This window comes from Branchiostoma lanceolatum, chromosome 17 (genome assembly GCF_035083965.1).
Source record: "Branchiostoma lanceolatum isolate klBraLanc5 chromosome 17, klBraLanc5.hap2, whole genome shotgun sequence".
NCBI lineage: Eukaryota > Metazoa > Chordata > Leptocardii > Amphioxiformes > Branchiostomatidae > Branchiostoma > Branchiostoma lanceolatum.
The window spans coordinates 16,686,555-16,712,083 of NC_089738.1; the positions used below are offsets into that span (position 1 = coordinate 16,686,555).

The window sequence follows — 25,529 nt, forward strand, 5'->3', positions numbered from 1 at the left end:
CGAGCGGTTCTTGGCCATGTAGGGCCCAGGTGTTTAATTAGATTGAAGAACACAACACACTCGTGAAAAATTAGTTCGTTCACAACCAAGTGTTTTACCCAACCTCATTTCGATGACCGTCTGTCACCTTCTTCAGGGCAATTCTGACTGGTTCATTTTGCACTGAAGTTATAGGTGTAGCTCAGGTAACAGATGCGGTCCCAAAAGTAAAGAATTTACATGTATACCGAGATAGTTTACACGGTGCTTGCCCTGAGGAGGATGGCAGACGGTCACCGACACAAAATGGAAAATTCGGGTATGTCCCATTTTTGTGTTGGAAATTACAGTTCAAACTAGGTTCAAATCTGGGAGTTAGATGGTGTAAAAGCCTGTGTTGTACCTGGCTCTGCCCCCCCGCTCCCACACACGCCACCCTCAGCTTGTACGTCCCTCCTGGCACCAGGTTGTCGCAGGTATGCTCCAGGTTTGAGCCGGTGTAGACAACCTCATACGGACCGTCTGGAAGAGTTGTCAACATTGAGGGTTCATTCAAGACTGTTATTCAGTTAACCATCACCAGGGCTGTCTCCAGGACCCATCCCTCCATACTGGGACGGAAATCTGCTTGTTTGGATGGACAAAACTTAACCCTTCTGTCCAAAAATCCTGAACTTCCATGATATGAAAGTGACCGCGATTTAACGTTTAGAAAAAAATAGTTTCTACTACTTTTCTCTAAACGTTAAATTGCGGTCACTTTCAATCACTTCCAAAGTGCCAAAATTGTCAATCTGAAAACATCTTTGGAAAGCTGACACCCTCCACAATCTCACTGGCGAGTTTGTTTTGTCAGATGTAATCGTTAACGCAAGTTAGAAAGGGATTTGTCGGGAAATGGCTGATACGAATCTGAGTTTCAATGCAATTCACATGGTTTGATTGGTTGGGGTGACCTAGTTTTCCTTAGCCGACGAATAAATTTTTGCACCTTTCAATTTCTCCAGTTTCAAACAAACTTTCACCACTTTGACGTTTTATATCAGTAGGGTTGAATGAAAGGGAATTGCTTACGGCTGTAAACACCCGTTGACGCAACCGTTTACTTTTAGGGTCAGCTTCAGTAAGTCGGGTATAGGCTTGCCTTTGATCAATCCAAACTGAGACCAAAAGAAATTCATTATCTATATTGCCTCTACCCTCACAACGCTTCAAGAAACAAACTTACAAATCAAAGCTCTCATTTCAAACAGCAGTGAGAACTAGTTTTCTTTGCGGATTAAATGACATTTGTACCACTGATGCAAATGAAGCGCAAGGCTCGTGCCTTCAGAAATTTACAAGAAATTCACAATCCACTCTGAAAAAGCTTTAAGATATACATTAAGTAACAAATCAGCAAATCAAAGCTCTCATCTAGTGAGAACTAGTTTTTTCCGCGGGTTCCATGACATTTGTAGCACTGACGCAAATTAAACGCAAGACTCGTGCCTTCAGAAATTTACAAGAATTTCACAATCCACTCTGAAAAAGCTTTAAGCTATATAAGTAACAAATCAGCAAATCAAAGCTCTCATCTAGTAAACTAGTTTTTTCTGCGGGTTCGATGACCTTTGTAGCACTGATGCAAATGAAGGGCAAGGCTCGTGCCTTCATAAATTTACAAGAAATTCACTCTGAAAAAGCTTCAAGTAACAAAAGCAACAAATCAAAGCCCTGATTTCAAACAGAAGTGACAGTGCCTTCAGCAATTCACATCCCATGTTGCCTCTACCCCCACAAAGCTCTGGGGTTCAGTGACAATTGTAGCACTGATGCAAATGAAGCGCAAGGCTCGTGCCTTCAAAGATTGACAAAGTTCTGGGGTTCAGTGACATTGGTGACTACAAAAACACCAATTAAGGTAAACAAGTCACAAAGCAAGAGAGCTTTCAGCCTTTTAAGAGGTTTGCTTTTCATTTGGCTTGAAATTCATTTTTTAGGAACAGGTGCACTGCTGCATCTAACCTAAAAATTTAGGAACACAGAAAGAATTTTGGGTGCACAACATGATACTGTAAATGCATTTCAGTTTGCATGGTTTTTATGACGGGCTAAGGCAAAAATGGGGTGTTCGCGGCAGCGCTGTAGTCACACACTGCTACAATATTTGACAAAAATGTTTGCTGTGGTTTTACGTTCGCGGTGAAATGGTCACCGCGAAATCCGCGAACATAGAACCACCACAAACAATTCTGCATTTACAATACACTTAGAATGCCTGCAAAAGTAATTACCAACCCTACTGCCTTTCTTGCTACTTCAATATATAATACTAATGCCAATTTCAGTTAGAAGGAACTAATACATCAAAGTAAAACAATGTTAATATTGCTTTTTCTGCTACTTTTGAATTAAAAATTTTAAAGAATTTTCTGTATACTAAGTGTACAATAGTACTTAAGCCCTATAGCCTACAAAAGGTGCACCGGTGCACTCACAGTCAAACATTTGAATGATGCACAGCTTCAATTCTGGGTGCACAAAAGTGCACATTCACCCAGTATTTCGATCCGTCGTTCTAGTTACAAATTTGGATATTAACGGTTGTTGTAGTGCCCTCCATGCTGAGAGAACGACACTGTGAATAGAAGCTTAATTGTACGATCTCTTAGACTTTAATTCATCAGACTTTAGCACTTTACAATCTCTCAGACTTTCAGTTGAGTAGTAGTCCACTGTGTTCTGCTGCTGCAGTGGTCTGAACACCCTGCAGCTGCAATCAGTGTTTCTTCAACTCTCTCCACTTAGTTTGATTCATCACAAGCTTCCTTAGCTTCCTTGAACTTAAAACTTTAAACGTTGAGTAACTGTCAAGAGACAAACCTTTGCCAGACGACATCTCCAGTACGTATTTAGTGATGTCTGTTCCTCCAGTGTCCCGTGGTGGATCTGTAGGAAACAAAGGAAAATCCCATCACACACAGAGTTCCATGTTCCCTAAGGCTTCACAAAAACATAAGGAGAATGATACCATGATGTTCTAACATTACAAATTCTTAGCAACAGTATAATCAAGGATATTATACAATGCTACACCATATTTTATAAGATAGACTAATTAGCCTAATAGAATGTTATCTATGTACCAGTGAATGCCATACTTTGTACCGTGTACAAATGTTGTGCAATAAAGTTATTATTATAATGTCCTTGGTATAATGAAATACTGGATACATGTGCTATTATACTATACTCACCCCAGGAGATTTTGAAGTGCTGCGCATGCAAGCGGCCCTTGAGCTGGGGTCGCGAAGGCACTCCTGGCTTTTCCGGATTGGTGCTGAAAGTGACTTTCTCGCTCCAGCCGCTTCGGCCCTCCGAATTACTGGCACACAACTAAAACGGGGGAGGGGGGCAGGTCACACCTTTTAGGATACTGTAATTCTTGTTTCTTTCACTGTAACTTTATGTTCACTGTTTTCACGGTCAACTCTGTACCGTGAACTTACCATCACAGTAAAAAAACTTGTTTTTATCTATTCCTTCACACATCTGTTCGGTAAATCATTTGCCGCCATCGTGAGGTTAAAGTTCAGTGAAAATGTCAATTTTTATTACACCGTGAAATTTCGTGACAACGGACCACCTGTGTGCGACGTCCGGACGTCTCTGCGCCTCAAGTTTCGGACTCAGAAGCCACATGAGGTTACATCCTCCATGTATAAGTTAAAAACTCTGACAGTCATCTTCGACTTCGAAGGACTACCAAGAAAGAAGAGAGAGGCCTTACCCTGAAGTAGTAGGAACTGTTCCTTCTCAGTCTTTTATGTGTGTAGGTGAGGTCATCCCCATTGTAAACGGGCTGGAAACCATAGCCCTGCAGAACAGTGAAATCAATAGGGTACAAGTTAACAACCGAATCTTTCCCCAAGGAAAACGGTGTCTGATCCAGTGCTCGTTAAGATAAAATAGTTTTTCTGTACACGTATTTAGAATATTGCTATCGCTTGTTATACTGTCCATGTCAAACTTCCAATGTAATGTCTTGTCTTTGTCAGCAGGGCTAGCCCTTTGTAATAACCACAGGCTAGTTGGGCCAGCCCTGGCTGCGTGTCCTGAACAGCCTAACAAATAAATAAATTTTAAAAATTTGTGTTTACCGTGTCTTCGTCTTCCATTTCCAGGATGAACGCCTCTACGTCGGCCCCGGCTGGTTTGGTCCAGTGCAGTTGAAGCGACGTGGTTGTGGCCCGTACCAACTTGGGGGGTTCCGGGGCGGGAGGGGGGCTTCCCGAGGTGTGACAGTATACCTCTGGGCTAAAATCACTGAGTAAGGAAAAGAATGTGTAAGAAAGGTAAAGGTAGTCCCATAGCTTTTATTCTTTTTTCTTCTTTTATCTATTGAATTTTCAGACAGCTGGGTGGCCCATTTAACTTTGACAAATTGATTTTCAATGGAGCCGAGACTACAAAACAGTAAAATCATCAGTATTACGAAGAGAATAAACTTATGACAAAACTTTTACAGTAAGTAACAGAGGATTTGTTGAGACATTAATATCACAAGTCTGAGGCCTGAGGGACAGTGGGTTGTTATCCACCGTGTCTAGGGCAGGGTATAGGAAGGCAGCGACCAACCATCTCCTTCCACTGCCTTTTACCTCCCCAACCAAAGCCAGGTACCCATTTTTACACCTTGGTGGTGTGAGGAAAGTGGACACAACATTGGTGGCATGTCAGGGGATTTGTAAGTGAACCTCTGGGTTTTGGGCCAAACACACTAACTGTACCCCAACATGACACCCCTCAGAGTTGAAAGTAAAGTGAGAACCAAACATAGAAACAACAACAAAATTACATCAACTTTAGATGTAAGTAGGAGCATAAGCAAGTCCTAAATTGCAGGATCAAAAGGATCCAAACGTCAATTTTTTGCTCATTTCTTACAAAATAAGTTGAAAAACCTATGAATCTACCCTCCTCACATGGAACAAATTTGCCTTCACTGTGCCGTACAAGCACGTTGGAAACCTAGGATTTGTGCCAAACTAGTTCAACTCATTATTTGCTGGTTATTCTTCGGAATCGGATGTACAAAAAACAAAAAAATGTCATATGTTTAAAACCTTGGTATGAATAGAAAAATTTGTCCAAATCATGGCAAAAAAAATCATACAATAAAGCACATGTACAACATTTTCTGATTATATTCTACTTACAATGACAGTTTATCAAATTAACATACACGCACACGTTCGCACTAAATATACACTTTTTTCCTTTTATCAATCATGGCACCATCATGAAAACATTCATCAGACTCGAGGTTGGATGACAATACACCTTTCTCACACGGCAGGCATGATAGAATGAATACGAGGCCATGTATTTTGATTGCCAAGATCCAGTCAGAACTGCCTTCAAGAAGGTGACAGACAGTCACTGAAACGTCAGTGGAATAGAACACTGGTTGTGTACAAAAGTTAAAATCCTCCCACACAATAAGGTGTATAGGGCGGTGCCCATCCCCATTTCATAGCCCTGGGCCACACTGTGGTGCAATCACTGCAGCAGATGTCTAGTCCACTGGCAGTGGGGTGTGTTTAACTTCCATACTGTTTCAGAAGTATGTATTATTTTCATAAAGTCTTTGGTATGACACAATGCGCCTGTTGTCTAGAGGTGTCCTACCCGGGAATTGAACTGGGGCCTTCTGGTTCCAAGTAGTCAGAACCAGGTGTGGTAAGTAACAGAAGCGCAGGCCACTACACCACAGGGACACCCCTGGTTGTGTACAAAAAGAGTCTTTTTATTCAGGACTCTGACAAAGAAACTTGAGAACAAGCTTGACGGAACTTACACCCGCATGCTTCGAGCTGTGCTCAATAAATCCTGGAAACAACATCCCACTAAGGCGGAACTGTATGGAACATTACCATCCGTATCATCAATCATACGAGAGAGAAGGGTACCGTTTGCAGGACATAGCTACAGAAACAAAGAAGAACTTGTAAGTGAACTCCTGCTCCGGGCACCAACTCATGGGCACTCCTGTGTCGGGCGACCCCGACGGACCTACATGGACCAACTTGCTGGGGATGTAGGGGTGAGGTCTGAAGAACTAGACCAACTAATGGCGGACCGTGACGCCTGGAGGGAGAGAGCAACCTTAGTCCAGGCAAGCCGCTTGATATGATGATGATGATGTAGAGGCTTACCTTTTCCCCACGTCGTTCTGAGCAGCAAGCCTGAACGTGTAGCAGGTGGAATGTGTGAGCTTGGTAGCCTTGTATATCTTCTGTGGTCCACTGTACACTTCGCGGAACCCATTCCCCTTCTTTCCCTGCGGAAGAAATGTGGTTAGAAACTGACTTGCATCCAAGTTCCCAATGTATGAAATTTCTAGAGTTGTCATTTTGATCATTATCAATCAACCGCAGGCATCAGGGCAGATGCATGGCGGCTGTAGACATCTCTGTTCTGTTTTGGGCCAGAGCTCTCCAGTCAGTTCGGCTGACTCCCAAAGTGTCCAGCACATTGAACACATCATAATAGAAGTTTGTGATATGTTGTATCTTATACAATTGTTGTGTAAAAAAATATTATCATGTTGAATAAATGTACAGCAAAAGGACACCCTCTTTTTAAATTTTATTCAAAATTCACTAGCATAAGGTATCAACCTATTTGACAGGCTTATCAGCATTGTAATATATGGTGTCTGACTGTCTGCTGCAGGTGATACTAATGACATGTACTTTCACACATGATGGCATTATGCTTTCTCTCTGTCAGCTGGGCTAGCCCTTTGTATTAGCCACAAGCTAGTTGGGCAGCCCTGGCTGTGCGTGCTGAACAGCCAAAAATAAAATAAAACAATTTTTCATTTATTTCTGTATGATTTCTGTATGGCTTCACGGCCGTCACCCTTTATTTCATTACATCAGAAATTTGTCATCCTCACTCAACCTCCTTCCATCTACAAGATGTTTTTCTTCCTGTCCTTTGAGATAATCCTAATATACATTTTCTATTGACAACTTCATTATGCGTTCAGGGCGGAAGTCATCACCAAACTTCTCTTTCCAACTGAACAGGTGTCCACTATAATGGACTCCAACTAGGCAGGAATAAATTTACAATTCCCGATTCAGACTCCTCCTGAAGAAAAACATGCTAGCTAATCGCGTACAAGTCACGTTCTTAGCCTTTGAAAACGGAAGTTGAAACATGTCCCTGTTGTTGTAAGTTGCAAAATAAACAACTTACAATGTATGGCAATGGAAACATGTTTTGACTTTTCATCACACACACACACACTCACTCTCCTATAATTTATCATCTGTTGCTCCCTGCTCAATGGTTAGATGTGCCTGAGGGTTATGCTTATGGTAATAATTTGGATTAATATTATATAATGTCGAAACGGTTATTATCGAAAGGTAAAGGACAACAACCAAAATAAATACCATGATTTCCCTTCTGAACGATTCTAATAATACGTGAATAGTTTCATCAGGTTGATACATGTAAGTCCCTGAAAAAAAAGACTCTTTGTACGCAACCAAGAGATTTATTCCACTGACATTTCGGTGACCATCTGTCACTTTCTTCAATTCAAGGCAATTCTGACTGGTTCACTACTAAATACTTTGCGTTTGGGAATGTATCTCATTATTATGTGCTGCAATACTAATTTTGTGAACCAGTCAGAATTGCCTTGACAGATGGTCACCGAAATGTCAGTGGAATAAATCTCTTGGTTGTGTAAAAAGAGTATTTTTATTTGATTATAATAATAATCAGGAAAATGCTTACCTCATCCCACTCTAAGATGAAGCAGGTGATTTTGGACCCATTGTCCGAAGGTGACTAGAAAACAGTGGAAACGGGATGATAGTAAGTTAATATCAATACTTAATAAAACTACACATATTTTTCACTAAAATGAAGGGTTAATGAAAAGAAAAACATCCACTTGTGAAACATGGCAAGAAGATTTTGTTACGTCTATCACCATGAAATTTCTAAACCTAAAGATCTCAAGGTTTCCACTTCTGTATTATTGATCGGGCGGTGACCATAATTTCAATGCAAGACATTCTCCTATTTTTCTTCAAGTGCAGTCTAGAGCAATGCTCGAATCTTACAAACCATCTGTGCTTCCTAAACAGAAATGTTTAAAATGACTCAAATCCACGTACATCTAAAGTTTTGAAAATTCAAACGTAAAAATATACCTATAAATGTTTAATCTGCAGAAGCTAGTAAAAACAAAAGGGTGAGCTTCATTCTGATCTAAACCATTTAAACTTCTTTTTCTGTGACAAACATCTTTGCTAACTATTTTGTAAATGATAGATTAAATGATAAAACGTATGTGATAAAATTCATGGTAACATAGACTTTTACGCTTAACTACTTTGTCTCTACCCTTGTTTACTATCAACACTGCAGGTAATGATATCTTACCTGTAAACTTTGACTTAATAGTGTAACAACTGCAAGAACATGCAAATAACAACCATTCATTTGTTTGTTTGTTGGTTGGTTGGTTCATTTGTTAACCTTCCCAGTCCGTACTTACCATCCACTTGAGGGCAAGGCTGTTTTTGGTCCTGTTGGACAGCTTTGGTGCTGCGGGCGTCTCGGGCGGTGCAGTCAGTGTCCGGAAACTACACACTAGTGGAACAGGAAGAAACACGGGTTAACACCCCCTTAGGGCCCTGACAAACTTATTCGTATATTCAAGTGCGCATGAGTTCCGCAGTAATATTTTTTTGGTTTGAGTCAATTTTGAAGGGAGGAAGTTGTTTTCTACTTTGACCCACCGTTGAGCAGTCTAGTTATCAAACCAAAGAAATTACTTCTTCGGCTGCAAACTTAACCTAAACAAAAAATATGTTAATACTCAACTCATGCGGGCTTGTATATACACACAAGTGTGACAGGGGCTTCATACTACTCACACTATGCATTAAGCCAGGCTAGTATTCAGCTTTAAATTGTTTCTCTGTCCCACTCATTGTTTGTGAGCCCATGTTGTTAACTTTCCTCGTTAAATCTGTCAGGTAAAGCTTACAAAAATACATTTTCTTAAATTCAAAATTTTGATGTCAAGAAGGTCAGATTGTTGAGATGGACGGAGTGAAATTTGTGTCCATCCCAAGAAGAAAAATTTCCGTCCCGGGGCAGAGGAACGGGTCCTGGAGACAGCCCTGCAGTATATGCCTTGTCACACATAGCCGACCATGGCCTCCTGACCTGCCCCAGACCATGGTTGTGAACAAGATCATCTGTACTGTGGTTGGGAGTTGTCGCCGTGGTTGCCTACCAGTCTTTAAAAGTCGTCTGCACTAGCCGAATAGAGTTCTTGAAAATTCAAAATTGGCAAATTCCTTTTCTGCTTGTATGTGATCAGAGGAGTGAACTAGAGCTAGAATACTCCCAACACAACCCTGCACAGAACTTGTTCCAGGAGTGGTTGGGAGCAAAGTCATGGGAAGGTCCTAAATGTGTGACAGAGGCTTAACATCTTGTACAGACTTGTCTTCAACACTGGGTGGGATTTTTTTTTATTTCAAATCTTTATTCAGCAGAATAAATTTAAAGTACATTTAACAAAGACAACAAGGTGGGATTTGGACAATACCATTAGATAGATAGAGGGATGTTGAGCAGTGCCATGCGTGGTTGGCATGAAAATCGTGTGCCCTGCAAACTTGACAAGATTGAATGCTTTTTTACATGACAGTCAGAAGTAGAATAATTTCTTACCTTCCGAGGTCATTCCTTTGATGTTATCGCTAAGGGCATATACACTGAAATAGAAAATCTTCAGTTAGAATTTGAATCGATTATGCCATTAAAGTTTACATTAGGTAGCAAAATTACAGCATTTCCAACTGAAATACAACACTACCCACCCATCTTTAATGATATTAATTGACATGCCAAGCTACAAATGTATAGAATCATCATATGCACTTCCATTATACATCTTTCAGGGCTCGAAATACTGGATGCATGTGCACCTGTGTGCACCCAAAATTGGAGCTGGGCACCTAATTTTTGACTGTGGGTGCACCAGTGCACCTAGATATTTTTGTAGGCTATAGGGTAAAGGTACTATAGTACACTAAGTAAACAGTATCAGAAAAAGCAATGTAACCCTTTGTTGCATTTTCTTTGATGCACTACTTGTCTGAAAATTGGAAGTTATAGAATTACAGATTGGAGTTCTTAATTATAATTATAAGAGCATTAAACTGAAATTATGTTTTGCTGACATTCAACTTGCACCTAATTCTCTTGGTAGGGTGCACCAGTGCACCTATTTGCAAAAATGGATTTCGAGCCCTGTCTTTAAACAGCAGTTATCAAATGATTTCCAAACACTGAACCTTTTCCCTGCTGCCAAACTCTGTAACCACTAGAAAATGAGGTGCCAAACGGCTACTTCAGTGTGCTAATGGTTATTACATACATCCATATACTTGTCAAAAAAATTGTACTCCACCCTTTTTATAATTGACATGTCAATCAATTGAGACCTCCCATGCACTTCCATTATGTCTTGAATTGTCTGCTAATAGTTTCCAAACATTAAATGTATGGATGCATGCTTCATGGAAGGCCACACAAATTCAGCATGTGTTCAAGATGAAAACAGAAGGCTAGGAGTGGGTGGAAAACTTGGAGCTACTACGTGTACATGTTAATTCACTCCCTGAAACTGTATGTGTGCACCAAGGTAGCCTCTACCAGGCTCCACAGGTTGCTGGAAAAATCGTAGAAATTGGCCAAATAGACAGATAACATGCCAGAAGAGTTAGGAATTAGTCCACTATATACCAAGTTACATAGGATATTTGGAGTTTCTTTTTTCCACAACCAGGAATTTCACCTGCTGATGTTCTACCAACCTGATGAAATTATTTTCGGAAGATATATAAGTTACAGTTTGTGACCGTGGATGGTATATTGAACCCTACCATTGTTACCATACTATTCACTCTATTTAGCCAATTTCTACTATTTTTCCAGCCATCCGCGTGGCATAGTAGAGGCTAGCACCAAGGTACAGCCTTTAGACTTAGTTACTCTTAAAAATGCATGTAAGTGCATGGTGGTTCAATATTTGCAGTTTTCGTGGTAACCTCTTCATCATGAACTTAAAATCACCACGAAAATACTTGTTCTGTTTTCTGCTTGCTTACCAGTAGTACCGCCTTGTTTCAACCTCAAACTAAAAACCACCGCAAACACTCCATTTTTCCATATAATTGCAAAAATAAATCACTGTGGACTTAAATGCATTTACAGTTACTGTAATATTCTAGCATTATTTCTTAAAACAAAAAGACTAAAAATGGCCTTGGCTGGTATCTACAATGTACTCACCTTATGTGATACTCGCTTCCTGGCCTCAAGTCTGTCAAACTGCACTCCCTTTTCTCTCCACTATGTAGTAAAGAGGAAAATAATGACGGTAATGTTAGGCATTGCTATTATAAGTGTAATGCGTGTGTGTGCTTGTACATATATGCAATTAGTGTTGTCACAAATATGATTTAGCATACTATAAGTCTTATTTTAGCGTAATTTGGCTGTCATTTGTGTCCCTGTGCTGTCTGTCAACCAATGTTTGGATGTTTCTTTCTAGAAAGAACCGGGTGATCCTTCCAATATTTTTTTCAAAAAGTCAACATTTCGCTTCAGCACAACAATAAGACTTAACTTCACAAAACTTTCACCTCAAAATGAAGGAAATATTGTCTAACAGGTCTTAAATTTCAAACTGTCCAAGGTTAGAGGATAGGTGTATGGCCTTAAAAAAATGACTGTACCTAAGTCGAAAAACATGTTTGCGTCGATCAGAAATTTCCTTTCAACAATCCCGACTGATATAAAAAGTGGATAAAAAGGATCTTTGTACACAACCAAGTGTTTCATTCAAGACAAAATAAAACACTTGGTTGTATACAAAGAGCCTTGTCATCCAGTGACTTGCCAACCTGTTCACGAATGATATATATAGTATTTGAGAAGAAAGCTTGTTACGAACGGACAGGGTCAGCTAGGTACAGCCAGTGATAGGTCAGTTGTGTGCGCTTTGTTTTGGTGAGTGCAAGCCACGGGGGCAGCGACTGAATGCAACTGCAGTTATAATAACTTATATAACTGCATATTATCAATGGTGTATTTTGTGGGTAATGTTTCAACATATCAAAGGACCTTTAAATTTGGGTATGTGCACGAAAGGGAATCAAACATTTCAATGGAAACATTACAGATGTATGACGGATGTGGCCGAATCATCCCTAATAGTTAAAAGAAATACACATATCAGGGGACCATAACATGTATCTGTGACAAGTGACAATAAAGCCCATGTAAAAACGGACCTATGCGCTTGAAAGGGAAAAAGAAAATTTCAATAGGAAAACTATTGGTTTATTTCATCATGTGTCCACAAAAGATAGATATTTATGTGATATAGCCTGGGTGCCATCCTATTTCTACCGGGGGCTCCTACACTCGCTACCCTAAAATAATTTTGTTAGGGTAGCGAGTGTAAGAGCCTAAATGTGATGCAGTCAAATAAACAAATAAAGAAATACCTGTAAACAACTTTGAAGTTGCCATCCTTGCCTTTGTCAGACATGACCAGTTCGTAGCAGAAGTGTGATTGGTCGATATGGTTGTGTCCGGGATCGCCACTGCCGTTCATGCACAATGGCGGAGGCGACCAGGAAACTTTGACCGACCTTGCTTCTACGTTGTGAACCTGTAACAAAGGGAAGATAATGGTTTATTGGTCAGAAATTACCCGTGCAATGGCAGCCTATCTAGTGCTGAATTGGTGCAGGATTTACAATTTCATAATACACATCGGCATCAGATACATATTTGCTCCACACTTGCACTTTGTAGAACTGTTGCAAGGGTCTGGGTAGCTGCCATTTGGCACCACCAGGTGACCTAAATACAAACTTTCCCAACCAAAGTCAGTACTGTTCATTGCACTTGTCTACAAAGAGCTAGGCTTATTTAAATGGTACAATGAACCTTTACTACATGCATACTACAGATATCGTCTGTTTGTTTGTCTGTTTGTCTGTTTGAACCTATGTTTATTCATGAGAAGCTCAAATTGAGATGCTGCTTTTTATTGAGGTCAGTCTTTCTTTTCACAACCAAATTAATGGAAAAATATAACTCCTTAGTGAGCTTAGCTAGTTTAAAATTGTTTGAACCTTTATCTATTTCATGATGAGCTCAAATCAGCACACAGGTCGCTTTTCATTGAGGTCATGAGGGAAGGGTCAGATAGAATATAACAGAGATACACAGTCATTGAAATCCTAATAACTCTTTTCAACATACAGTACTGTATATCATTACATAAAATGACCTGATTTCATTTGGTTCATAGATATCTTCCTTTGAGTTCATTGAATGAAAGAATACCATCAAAACCTGTGGCATTGGTTACAGCAAAACAGACTAAAACAAATTTTCCACGTAGCCTGGAGTCCAGCCATGTTACATGCAGCCGCCTGTGACGTTGGGAGCAGACCAAACCTCCAGGCTATTTTCCACGTGTCTTGTCCTATCAAAATTCTGTTTTGGCTCATAAGGAATTCTGGCTTAAAAATCTACTTCTAAACCTGGTATGATCGCTGTACAAAAACTGATATTCAATTCTTCAACAGATGCGCGGATGTCAGAAATCCTATCAGTATCAACCAATCAAACAAACGGTTTATTGTTAAGACAAGTTCATCTTTTTCCCTACTGTTAAACAAGGTTATCTTGTACGATATACTGCTTTCTCTGCATGTAGTTCATTATTTGATTGACAATGAGATCCTTAGGTGAGGATAAGACCATACTTGAAAACAGATAATTGGGACAAGGGGGAAAAGCCATGATAATTATACAATGAGAAACAGTACCATGAGAAAAAAAATATTTTGTTTTTGAATCATATTAACCCTTTTCTGCATTGTCTCTTGCTGTTCTGGGTCATATTGCCCTTCCCGGATGTCATAATTTGGACCTGTAATTATAACTCGAGGGAAAATGGTTTGATAAAAGAAGTCCCACCAAGTAAAGGACAGTGTGGGAATCACCATGGATACAGATGAATTTTCATGTTAAGAAAAGTTTAAATTGGAAACCACAACATGATACAACCCATAGCAACTATAACTTCTATTTCAGGATAATCATGTATCAGTTGATAACGTTAGCCATATTAGGAAGGCCCACTTCCTCCGCATTTGTCCGATTTGGGACCAAGCAACATAGAGGACCTAGAGCCGCTAGTAGGAGTGCGATTTAATCAGGCTAATACAACCCTCCCTGAGGTCTCCACAACCGAGTCAGCGACCAATCAAACCTATTGGCGGTTGCTAAGGAAAAGATGTTGCTGCTAAGGACCGACACGCGGAGTAGAAGATGCCTGCTGAGCGCACGCCCACTTCCTGACATGCTAATCAGTCCTGAGGCAAGGTGTGGAGATGTGGTATTACCTTGTCATCTCACTTTAGACGCACGGTAAAGCAATCATCACGATAGCCACCTGAGCTAGCCCATCGCTCCGTGCGCGCATCATTCCTTTCGGCTGTGAGAAAGGGTTTTCACAAGAAAACCGCATCTATCCTTACGAGCATCATTCTCCTGCGAAGAGAGAAAGGGTCTTCAGAAGAAAAACGCATCTAGCCGTTCATGCATCATTCTTCTCGGCTGTGAAAGAAAGGGTCTTCACCATGGAGGCCCTGTCTGACTCGACCCCGGTATACTACGCCCAGATTTCACTGTTCTCCCTCAACGTGGCTGTCGGGGTGCCCGGCAATCTGCTGATCCTGGGGATGACGATCCGACACGCGGAGATGCGAACGCCGCCCAACCTCCTGATCTGCAGCCTGTGCGTGGCCGACATCGCCCTCCTGCTGCTCGCCCTGGCCAACTTCTCCCCGATGTCCGTCTCCACCCTCGCCTTCGTCAAAATCCTCAGGCAGATGTTCTTCTCCGTCTCCGTGGCTAACCTGATTGCCGTCTGCTTCCTGCGCTACTTCTCCGTCTACCACCCCTTGAAGAACAAGCGGCTCGTCAGCAAGGGTAGGGTGAAGAAGACGCTAGCGGCGACGTGGCTCCTTTGCTTCCTCCTCGCCACCCCGACAGCCGTCGTGACGACCAAGCCGGCCTGGGCGTCCGAAGCTCTCCTGACGAACATGCACATCGTCTACACCTTGGGCTACTCGGTGGTCTTCTTCTTCCTCCCGATGCTCATCCTCATCTTGGTGTTCGTCGCTCTAGTCGTCAGGTTCAAGCGAACAGACAAAGAGGGATGCGGCGAGGACCACCAACAGTCTGGGAGACGGCTGCGAAGAGCAACGGTCGTGCACGGCCAGGCGAAAAGGAAACAGCTGCACAGACAAGTCATCAAGTGCACAGGTAAGCGTTAATGTTTTTACCTTTGCAGAGAAGGTTACATGTATTTCCGAAAATAATTTCATCAGGTTGGTAGAACATAGGATATTTGGAGTTACATCGGCTACTTATAGCGGTGAGAAGCAGTACTCTAGTCAGAAGCTCTGAAGAAGGTGTCTGACAGATTCGGAAATGTCAGCAGGTGAGATTACCTGGTTGTGTGAAAAGAAATCCAAATATCCTAGAGAAGGTTAGTTTTCGTCAGCGTTCATGTGTGTGTGTGTGTGTGAAAACGATAACGCGAGAATGCCTGGATGGATTGTCTTCATACTTAGTATATGGCTAGGTCTTCTTGAGACCTCAAAATGATTAGATTTTGGGCCCCCAAGTGGCTTGCTATGGTACTGCAGCAGAACTTTCTGGTTTGATATCTCGTGTTCTGGACATGCTATGGTCATGATTTTTGAGTAGTAGATAGCTCTTAGGAGGGAGAGTATGCTGTGTAGGTTTGGGCCCCCAAGTTTATCTATCAATTCATTTGTTGAGATTGACTACGATTGTGGTACTAGGACTGACATAACAAGACGTGACTATCACTTTTCAAGATGTCAACCCAGAACCAGGCTGTAAGGTTTAAATCAATCACACCGGGCCGGGGTGGACCCCTGCTCATTTCGATAAGAGTGGAAGGTTTTTAAATGTGCTCAAAGTGTGACTCTTCTCGAACAAGGGACCCTTGTTTTATGCCCCATTCCAGAGGACGTCTCTAACCAAAGCTTGGTCCTTATTTTCACCTTCAGGCCTGTCAGGGATTCTGTATCTGTATCTATATAGACGGTGTAACCGCCATTCGGCATAACACACCAGCTTCACAGGTATGCGGTGCGGCAGCAGCTGTTTTTATTACACCGAACAACCTGTCACGTCTAACCTTCGCATATCTAACTGCATGCATTGTTTAAAGCTATCTAATGAGGATGCTTCCACGGTACTTCGTTGTAACGAGTTCCACTCTACGATCCTTCTAGGAAAATATGAATTTTTAAACACATCAATCCTCGGTTGGAAAGTCTGATACTTAAAGGCATGGCTATTTCTTGTCCTTTTCTGAGCTGGTATTAGATACATATAAGTTGGTACGTCCACCAGTTTATCAGTCATTTTGTACATCATGCATAGTCTGGACATTTTCCTTCTCTCCTCGAGTGACATCCACTGCAGATCTGTTTTCATTTTCGAACCCAAAACCTTCAGATTCCAAGTCAACCACCCTAAACACAAGACCACCTTGTCTCATCATATGGTCTCAGAAATTACTAGAAGCGTGATTAGTCAGGCAAGTGATCTCTACATTCAACATTATCTAATAATAATGTGTTTATGCCATACAAAAGAAATTTTCTGATTCTCTCAGAAATTATAGACGACTAAAATAGCCCGTGTAACACACTCGCTTTGTTGCTAGAAGCGTTATTTAGTCAGGCAAGTGATCTCTACATGCAACATTATAAAATTACGTTTACAGATTCGAAAAAGAAAATTTCAGACCACCTCAGGGTCTTTAGTGGATGTGACTAATATTATACTTTATTTTTGGATCCTTCACAAATGTATAATTATGTATAAATCACAATCTGTGTTTCCACAATTCAAATTTACTTCATTTATCAAAGAACCTTTTATGGTCCAGTTGCAAAGGACTGCAACCGCAAATTAGGTTGGCCATAAGCAAGTGGTTGATTTAAATATCAAAAGATTGTCCATGTGCAGAAACCTTCTCAGAAATTCAAGTACTCTGAAGAACAAAGCTTTGGTGTAAAACCAGGTTCTCCAGTTCTTTCCTTAGTCACTGACAAAACAGCTAGAGCGGATGCTGTCTGAAATGTCAGACTGTCAAAATCTTGTCCAGTTGCTTGAGTAACTGTTTTTGGTGTACCTGATTTTACCAGTGTCAAAAGGCTTCTGCAAAGTTGTTGACAACAGAATAAAGATGTAAGGAATTAAATGAAAAGGGAAGAAAAAGAAATCTAAAGAACAGAGGGATAAGGATTGAAAAGAAAAGGATGGGAAAGAAAGAATCTAAGTCTTCACATTCTACTTCTATGTAAAGCCCAGGTTATCAACCTTGAAAACGTCACTGCATCACGAGAGAGCTGATAACAAATTTCTTGCTCCTCTCATTCCAAACAGTTGATCCTCATTAGTGAAATGAATATGACACAATGCCACTTCAGACTTCATCATTGCAGTCAGTCTTTATTGATCTTCTTAATTGCCTTGCATCTTGCAAGCTACCTTGGAGTGTAAATGAAATGTAGCAGTTAATGACTGTGATGAGCTTGACGTCACATAGAGTTACAGAAAAACATGCCTGCGTCTTACACAATTCTGGTCTTCCCGAACGTTTGTTCCTTTGTTCCTTCGTTCTACAGCCCTGGTAATTAACCTTGAAAATGTCACTGCATCACGAGAGAGCTGAAAACAAATTTCTTGCTTATCTCATTCCAAACAGTTGATCCTCGTTAGTGAACTGAATGTGACACAGTGCCACTTCAGACTTCATCATTGCAGTCAGTCTTTCTTCATCTTCTTCTACGTTGCCTTGCATCTTGCAAGCTCCCTTGGAGTGCCTCTTTAACCTTGCTTATAAATAAAATGTAGCAGTTAATGACTGTGATGAGCTTAACCTCACATAGAGTTACAAAAAAACATGCTTGCGTCTTACACAATTCTGGTCTTCCCGAACATTCGTTCCTTTGTTCCGTCGTTCAGACCCTTGTAGTACATGTGCCTCGTGGCACATCAGGCAGCAAGTTTCCTTGCAGTTTCAGTAGCAGGGTGGGGTATTTTCTACAGGGAGAGGTTGCTAGCCCTTTTGTTTTAATGTGCACGAGGCACTTCCGCGAACACGGGACCCCATTTTACGTCCTGTCAAAAAGGTGGGTACAGCCCCAATCGAGATGAACCTGGGTCTCCCAGTCACCAACAGTAACTACTAATTGGAACCAAGAGCTTAGCTATGAGGCTACTACCAGTTGAGCTACGGGGGCATCCCAGTCTTCCTTATAAGGTATGATAATGTTCTGCTGTTTGCAACCAATCTGATGTTATCATGTTTTGTTTCTTGTTTGTTTGTAAACCGCCTCGAGGTAGAACAAACCAATCTTGCACAGCGAGTACATGTACAAGCTGAGTAGGACCAGACTGTAAAGTTTTGTTCACTCACACTGGAATGGTTTCCTTACTTACTTGGTTTCCTACTCATATCGATAAGTGTGGTGGGTTCTTGTTTTATTTTCATTTCATATGCTTGAGGTGTGGCTCTCCTCAAATATGGGAGCTCTGGTTAGGTTGCACACCTTAATGTCCTTCCTGACACACTCCATCCAAGATTTCTTTGGTCTATCTCGACCTCTGTTGCCCGGTAACTGCAGTTTCGTAAAAAAAAATAATAGACAAACAATTGCCTCTTCTTTGCTGCAGGTTCGCTGCTTGTTCTCTTTGGGGTGTGCTGCCTTCCCAGCAACATCGCACAAGTGGCGGAGGCCCTCATCACTCTGGGGTACGACAACCATCTCTCGGCCATCTACATCAACTCGGCCATCACCTCCACCTTCGTCCTGTTCTTCTACATGTCCCTGAAGCCGGTGGTGTACCTCACGACGACCCTCCCCACCTGCAAGCTCTTCTGGGAGATGATCAAGCCGATGGGATCGTCACGGCGACCGGTGGAGGAGATCGAACTGAAAACAATCCGCCTGCCGAGCCCTTGTGAGACTGAAGTGCAGTATGTGTGAATATCCCCTTACTACTTTATGTATGCACATGACGTTGTGCCCTTGGGAAAGGCACTTAACAGATATTTCCCATGTCCTAAGCCCAGCAGTAGGGTTTGGGTTGGCGTTAGGAAGGGCATCCAGCCGTAAAAACTCATGCTACAAAAAAGACTTGCACTTGATGAGGAGTTCTGGGGCTCCCCCATCCATGTGCAAGCACGTCCAACCCCCATATGAAAGGGGAATAAAAGACGTAAAATTGGAGGGAGATATCGTGTAATATAGTGTGCACAAGTAGTGCTGCTTACAATGTACCTAAACTCTGGACCTAAACTGGACTTGTAAAACTGTTTAGGTCCAAGTCCAAAATAATCTAAACGTCAGGAATCAAGTCCAGACGTCCAAAAAAGTATCTCGCTTACATGTACATTATCCTTTTTGTTCTAAACCATCTAAAACCTTCCATAGATGGTGAAATTTGCACTGGAAAAAAAACGAAAACTTGCTATTTTGTTGCTTATGACTGAGCTTTTGTGTTTACTACTGACTGTATGTAACTTTGCATGTCTACCCGGTATTTTTCAAATTGTATGTCAACTTTATGTCAAAATGGAATTTTACATGTGCCATGGGTTGAGGTCCGGACTTATAAGTCCAGACCTGAACCCCTGGATTTAAATCCAGACCTGAATCTGAGTTTAGGTATGCAGCACTGTGCACAAGTTTCCTTTTATATCATCCCAGGGCTCAAAATTCATGGGAAATCTAAGTGCACAGAGAAAATTTGTGGTGCAAAACATAAAGTAGAACCTAATAAACCTAACCTAAAGAAACCTAATTACAAACCTTATTGCCTATCTGAAACTCTTGAGCTAACCTCAAGATTAAAAAAAAAAAAAAAAAAATACAAGGATACCTCTTACAAGTACGTACACAAGCTTCTTGACAATCAGCTACAATGTACATTCAAGAGGCAATAAGTAGTGGACAGTCTCAAGCTAACCGTACACACTCACACCCATCTTCAGAAAATATGTTGTAGCTACATAGTTCCTGTTTTGAACTTAATTCGAGCCCACACTACTACTTTCATGTGGCGTGTGGCTTTTTCAATGATCAGAGCTGAAAAGCACTTTACGCCAGAACACATTGCTCTGATCCTTGAAAAAGCCACACACAAGGCGAAACTAGTCGGTGTGGGCTCGAAAAAAGTTCTAAACAGGAACTACATGTATGCGGCTACAGCATTTTTTCTGAAGATGTGGCGTGTGTATGTACGGTTGGCTTGAGGTTGTCCACTACTAATTGCCCAATGCACATGTAAGAGGCTACACACATATGCATGTGCCTTCTGATCTGACAATCACAATATACAGCAGTGGCCTTGGGTCACGCACAAGGAGTCATTATAACTCCTTGGAGCCACAAGATGCCTATATCCTTAAAAACATATTTTTCTAACTAAAAAAAAATACAACTTTTTGTACATATAAATCTAAGGTCTTTATTGAAACAAGATCTTGATAGTGCCATTTCATTTGAAAATCTTGTGAAAGTGTGACACAAACAGGGTATGAGGGTTCTAGAGGATTATATATTAATGTAATGTACAACATTTCTATATTTTAAGTTGAATTTGTGATAACAGATAATTGTCCTAAACCTGTCAACACAGCAGCGTATGCCTGTATTTACCATTTAACTAGATTAATATGTGGCTGGCAATCAACATTGTTATTGACTGTTATTCTGTCCACTTCAAAACCTTGATTTCATGTGTCTTGTCTTTATCAGTAGGGCAAGTCCTTTGTACTAGCCATAGCCAAACCTGAACAGCCAATCCAATCCAATAAATAAATAAATATATATATGTGAGGCTGGGGACAAACAAATGTTTATGACTGCCTGTAACAACAGTGAATACGCTTACATTTTTATCAAGTATGCACATGAGAACTTTTTTGGACAATGTACTTGTATGATTAATATACTATAGGTAATGTATATTTGATCAAGTTATATTGTCTACCAGGGTTAGTTGGTGTCAATCCTTTGACAAGATACTAATGATGATACATGTAGCTTTATTTCTCAACTTGTATGTTTCTTGACATATTGTACGGCAACTTTCATGTGTTTTTTTGTGTGTGATGAAAACAAAAGATCAAATGTCATGTACTGCAGATCCTTATTTAGACTTGAACCCAAGACTTTATTTCAAAGACTTTCATTTGAGAACAATGGTAGAGATTTTTACGAGGCATGGACACATGGTGAGAATGAAGGCTTGGTCCCCAACTTGATTAAAAGACACCAATGGTTCTGGTATACTGCCCTGCTGTCAGCCAATCAGACACTCCCCCTCTTGTTGTTAGAGGGAAAGCTACCGGCCAATCACGCTGCCTCTTGATGTAGGCAGCATATATGATTGGTTGGTAGCCTTCCCTCTAACAACAGGAGGGGGAGTATCTGATTGGCTGGTCAGTGCTGATGCAACAAGAAGCACCAGTCGAAGGCCAGTACACCGAGGTCGTTGCTTGACATACATGTATGGTACATATGGCAGGTTTGGCAATCAGGGAGAAGATGATATATTATGAAAGTTAGGTGTGAAGCTGCAAAAAAATGATGAAATCATTTAGATGCAATTGTCATCTTCCCACAAAGTGGTGCACTTTGAGTGCTTTCTTACTTTCTTTTCTCATCCAGTGAATTTCGTCTAAACGTTGTAATCAAACGACTGCTGTTAAACAGTATCAGTACTTTAATGTGTAAAAAGTTTGTAGCATAAATGTACAATTATGTGGAGTAATTTTCCAAGCAACCAGGCATCCCTGCCGTGGGCATATCCTGGACAAAAAGCCCACAGGGCAAATCAGTCCTGTTCTTTTTCTGGTGTGGTATACTCTGGGAGATGATTGTTCGAATTGTTGAAAATTAAGCTACTGGATATTTTGTAATAGTGAGAATGGCCTCTTTCAGGACCAAAGATGATTGCAATAATAAAGAATTCCTGTGGACACTTGGATGTTCTGGGTTTTTTTTGGAGATGTTTGAACTTAGAAGTTAGATAGGCAAGTCTCAAACATGTAATTCCGCCGGGTATCTCTAAGAGCCAGACCACCTGTACCTGTACCTGATGTTACGTTCAGGTTTAAAAAAAGTTAAAGTCCTTCCCGCACCAAAGGTGCATAAGGCGGCGCCCATCTCTGGTTCCACAGCCCTTGGGCCACACAACTTTGTGCAAGTCACTACAGCAAGGGGCTAGTCCACTGGTAGTGGTGTGTGTTTAACTTCCATAGTCTTTCCCACATGCTGAATGATAAGCAGAGAAAGCAGCATGTACCATTTTTAGAGTCTTTGGTAAGACCTGGCTGGGGTTCGAACTCACGACCTACCGTATGCAAGGCGAACACTCTACCCACTCGGCCATTGCACCGGTACACCCGGTACAGCCCTAATCTGAACCCAGAAATAAGAACCTTTACTGGAGTAGAACCTACCTGAGGCTTCTGGATGGAGGAGAGGATGTCCTTTATTCTCTTGACCTCTAAACTATCTGTAACAGAAAACAGGACATCCAACATTTAACTCAAAGGCAACCAAATTTTACAAATTACGGCATGAGTGCGCCTCACCAACGTGGACACGCTGGACAGAGCCGCTTGGAAGCGCTGTGTCAGGACTAGCCGACTGCTGCCAACCCCTGCGTGGGAACCCCGCAGCAGTATAATCTAATACTGGATACTACTACTGAATTAACCGCTGAAATACAGTAAGATTTTCCTGAGATAATAAACTTAACACAAAGTGTTATTACAAAAGAAGAGAAGTACTTGTAACAACAATGAACACCTATAGGCTTCACAACATCTATTCATAACAACTTGGGAACAAACATCACTGTCTCAAATGTTATTTATCAAATATTCACGATGATGAAATTCTAGCGGTTGACTAGTGACCGTTAACAGTTAAGGTTTGGCTACATTGGCATTTTTACTTTCCATCGTTTTCTCATTGATGAATCAAGAAAGAACTGTGGTTATAGTGGAATTTGATAGCTGGACATAAAAGAATTCTAAATATAATTTTTTGGACCATATGGATGATGTCATCAAATTCTATTGCCCTTAATATTATTTTTTTTCTAAGACTTCGTAAGAGAAAACAGCACTTTGGTACATACATGTACCACTGCAATAAAACTATGTTTTTCATGTACATAATTATCAAAGCTACAAATAATAGGTTCGCACATCTTGATATCTACTAATTGTCTGCAGTTATAAGAAATTTTTCCTTTTTTAATTTGGCAAAAACATTCATTTTTCAATTGTACAAATCTTTTCCGACCTTTGCTATTTGGCTGATGGTTGCCCATGTGTGGATCCGGCTCCTGACTGCAGCTGTTCCTTAACCTTCTCTTCCCCCCTCCTCTCCCAAAGCCATTTTCAGCAGCAGTGGGTGAGGAGGGCTGGCTCCTCCGGGGGGAGGTGGGAGGGCTGCTGGCATTGCAGTTATCCCTCTGCCTGGTGTGCAGTTTGTTCCTCAGTCGGTCCCGAGTCTTTTCCGCTCTTTCGTCTATCTTGTGGAAGTTTGGAGTGTGCCTTTGGGGCTCTGTTTGAACAACAAAAGACAAGAAATTAACTTTAGAAACAAAAAACAATGTCCATGAATCATGATCATAAACATCACCAGAGCGAATCTATTGACCAGGGCTCCAGGTCGGAAATTTGCTTATTAGGACGGAAAAAACGTCACCATGTCTCATTGTCTGTCCAAAAATCTGAACTTTATGGCATGAAATCTAAGAAGTATTTTTTAAGCTGAAAAAAAAGATGTAACAAAGAAAATTAACATTGAAGTGGGATAGAAAAATTTTAAGGTGAAAAGTGAAGACACTGACAGCTATTGACCACAAAAGTTTAGTCCTCAAATCATTATCTAAACAAATTTCAACAACAATGTATCTTTACCAAGTATGAATTATTTTAGAAAAGGTGATATTGCCCCAATAACGATAATAACATAATAAGATAGAGTCTATTTTAATGTGTATTGTTATTGAATTTGCTCCGCTGATGATGTTTGGTGATGATTGGAGATTTGTAAATGGGACTCGTTTCACATAGGTCAAGAGCTACTTATTTGTACAGACATTCTATTACCTATGGCATCGACCATGTAAGATAGAATCTATTATAACGTGTATGTATATTGAAGTTGTTCTGCAGATGATGTTTGTAAGGACAGTACCAGTGATTCTGACCAGTTTTAAGGTGCATGTATATTGTATTTGTTCCGTTTTTTATGTTTGTAAGGACAGCAATAGTGATTCTGAACAAATTTTTTAATTGTTGTGAAATACGCAATTTAGCCCCAAGGGCTAAGATGTATTTTATGCGAATAAACTAAACTAAAAGTGTGAAATCCATAATGATGACGATTGTACACTGAAATTAAATATTTCATAGCAGTATTTCTATACTACAATATACGTTAATGTTTGAAGTATGCTTGCAGTGAAGCGATTGCAGTCATTCTAATCTAAATCTGATGAAAAAATCATAGTTCTCCAAGTCCAATTATCATTATGTATCTATTTTTTGCGTTAGTGAGTGCAAGTTACATGTAACCAAAAACAAAAACATGTAAAATGAAAAGGTCAATAATCTACATTTAACATAAGAACTATAATCAGAGCATATCGTACTTCTAAATATCTAGCCCGTACTATTTGTATTATGTGCAAATGTGCCTTACATAAGTTGAATCTCACTCCAGACATAATAATTAATTCTGGCCCCCAGCTAGCTACAAAGTTATTATCCTATTGGTGTCTGACAGTCGTGATATCATACATACCTAATTTTCAAATATCTAGAACTTTCTGCAATGTATAGATGTGCAAATGTGCCTTACATAAGTTGAATCACACTGGAAGCTTCGTGACAAAATGATTGATACAAAATATAGACCCCAGCTGAGTTACAGACTACTGACAATTATTAGTGCCGATTCAGACACAATAATTACTTCTGGCCCCCAGCTAGCTATAAAGTTATTGTCCTATCGGTGTCTGACAGTCATGATATTATACATACATGTACCTAATTTCTACATATCTAGAACTTTCTGTAATGTATAGATGTGCAAATGTGCCTTACATAAGTTGAATCACACTGGAAGATTCGTGACAAAATGATTGATACAATATATAGACCCCAGCTGAGTTACAGATTACTGACTATTGTCGCCGATTCAGACATACTAATGACTTCTGGCGTCCAGCTAGCTATAAAATTACTGTCCTATTGGTGTTGTGATAGGATTGACATGCTCAATTCT

General features: G+C 40.6%; 1 protein-coding gene across 4 annotated transcripts in view; it reads right to left on the minus strand.

The window, feature by feature from the left end:
- The window catches only part of LOC136423209 (fibronectin type-III domain-containing protein 3A-like), a 92,372-nt gene that overhangs the window by 22,223 nt on the left and 44,620 nt on the right, over window positions 1-25,529 (minus strand). For all 4 annotated transcript variants that reach the window (XM_066411284.1, XM_066411283.1, XM_066411281.1 and 1 more), the window contains 13 exons: window positions 23,535-23,798; window positions 22,682-22,737; window positions 12,585-12,751; window positions 11,365-11,424; window positions 9,739-9,782; window positions 8,549-8,643; window positions 7,780-7,833; window positions 6,180-6,304; window positions 4,122-4,287; window positions 3,752-3,838; window positions 3,219-3,357; window positions 2,845-2,910; window positions 383-501 (listed from right to left, as the gene is read on the minus strand). In XM_066411284.1, the coding sequence (XP_066267381.1) occupies window positions 383-501; window positions 2,845-2,910; window positions 3,219-3,357; window positions 3,752-3,838; window positions 4,122-4,287; window positions 6,180-6,304; window positions 7,780-7,833; window positions 8,549-8,643; window positions 9,739-9,782; window positions 11,365-11,424; window positions 12,585-12,751; window positions 22,682-22,737; window positions 23,535-23,798 (1,442 nt within the window). The remainder of the gene's footprint in view (window positions 1-382; window positions 502-2,844; window positions 2,911-3,218; window positions 3,358-3,751; window positions 3,839-4,121; window positions 4,288-6,179; window positions 6,305-7,779; window positions 7,834-8,548; window positions 8,644-9,738; window positions 9,783-11,364; window positions 11,425-12,584; window positions 12,752-22,681; window positions 22,738-23,534; window positions 23,799-25,529) is intronic.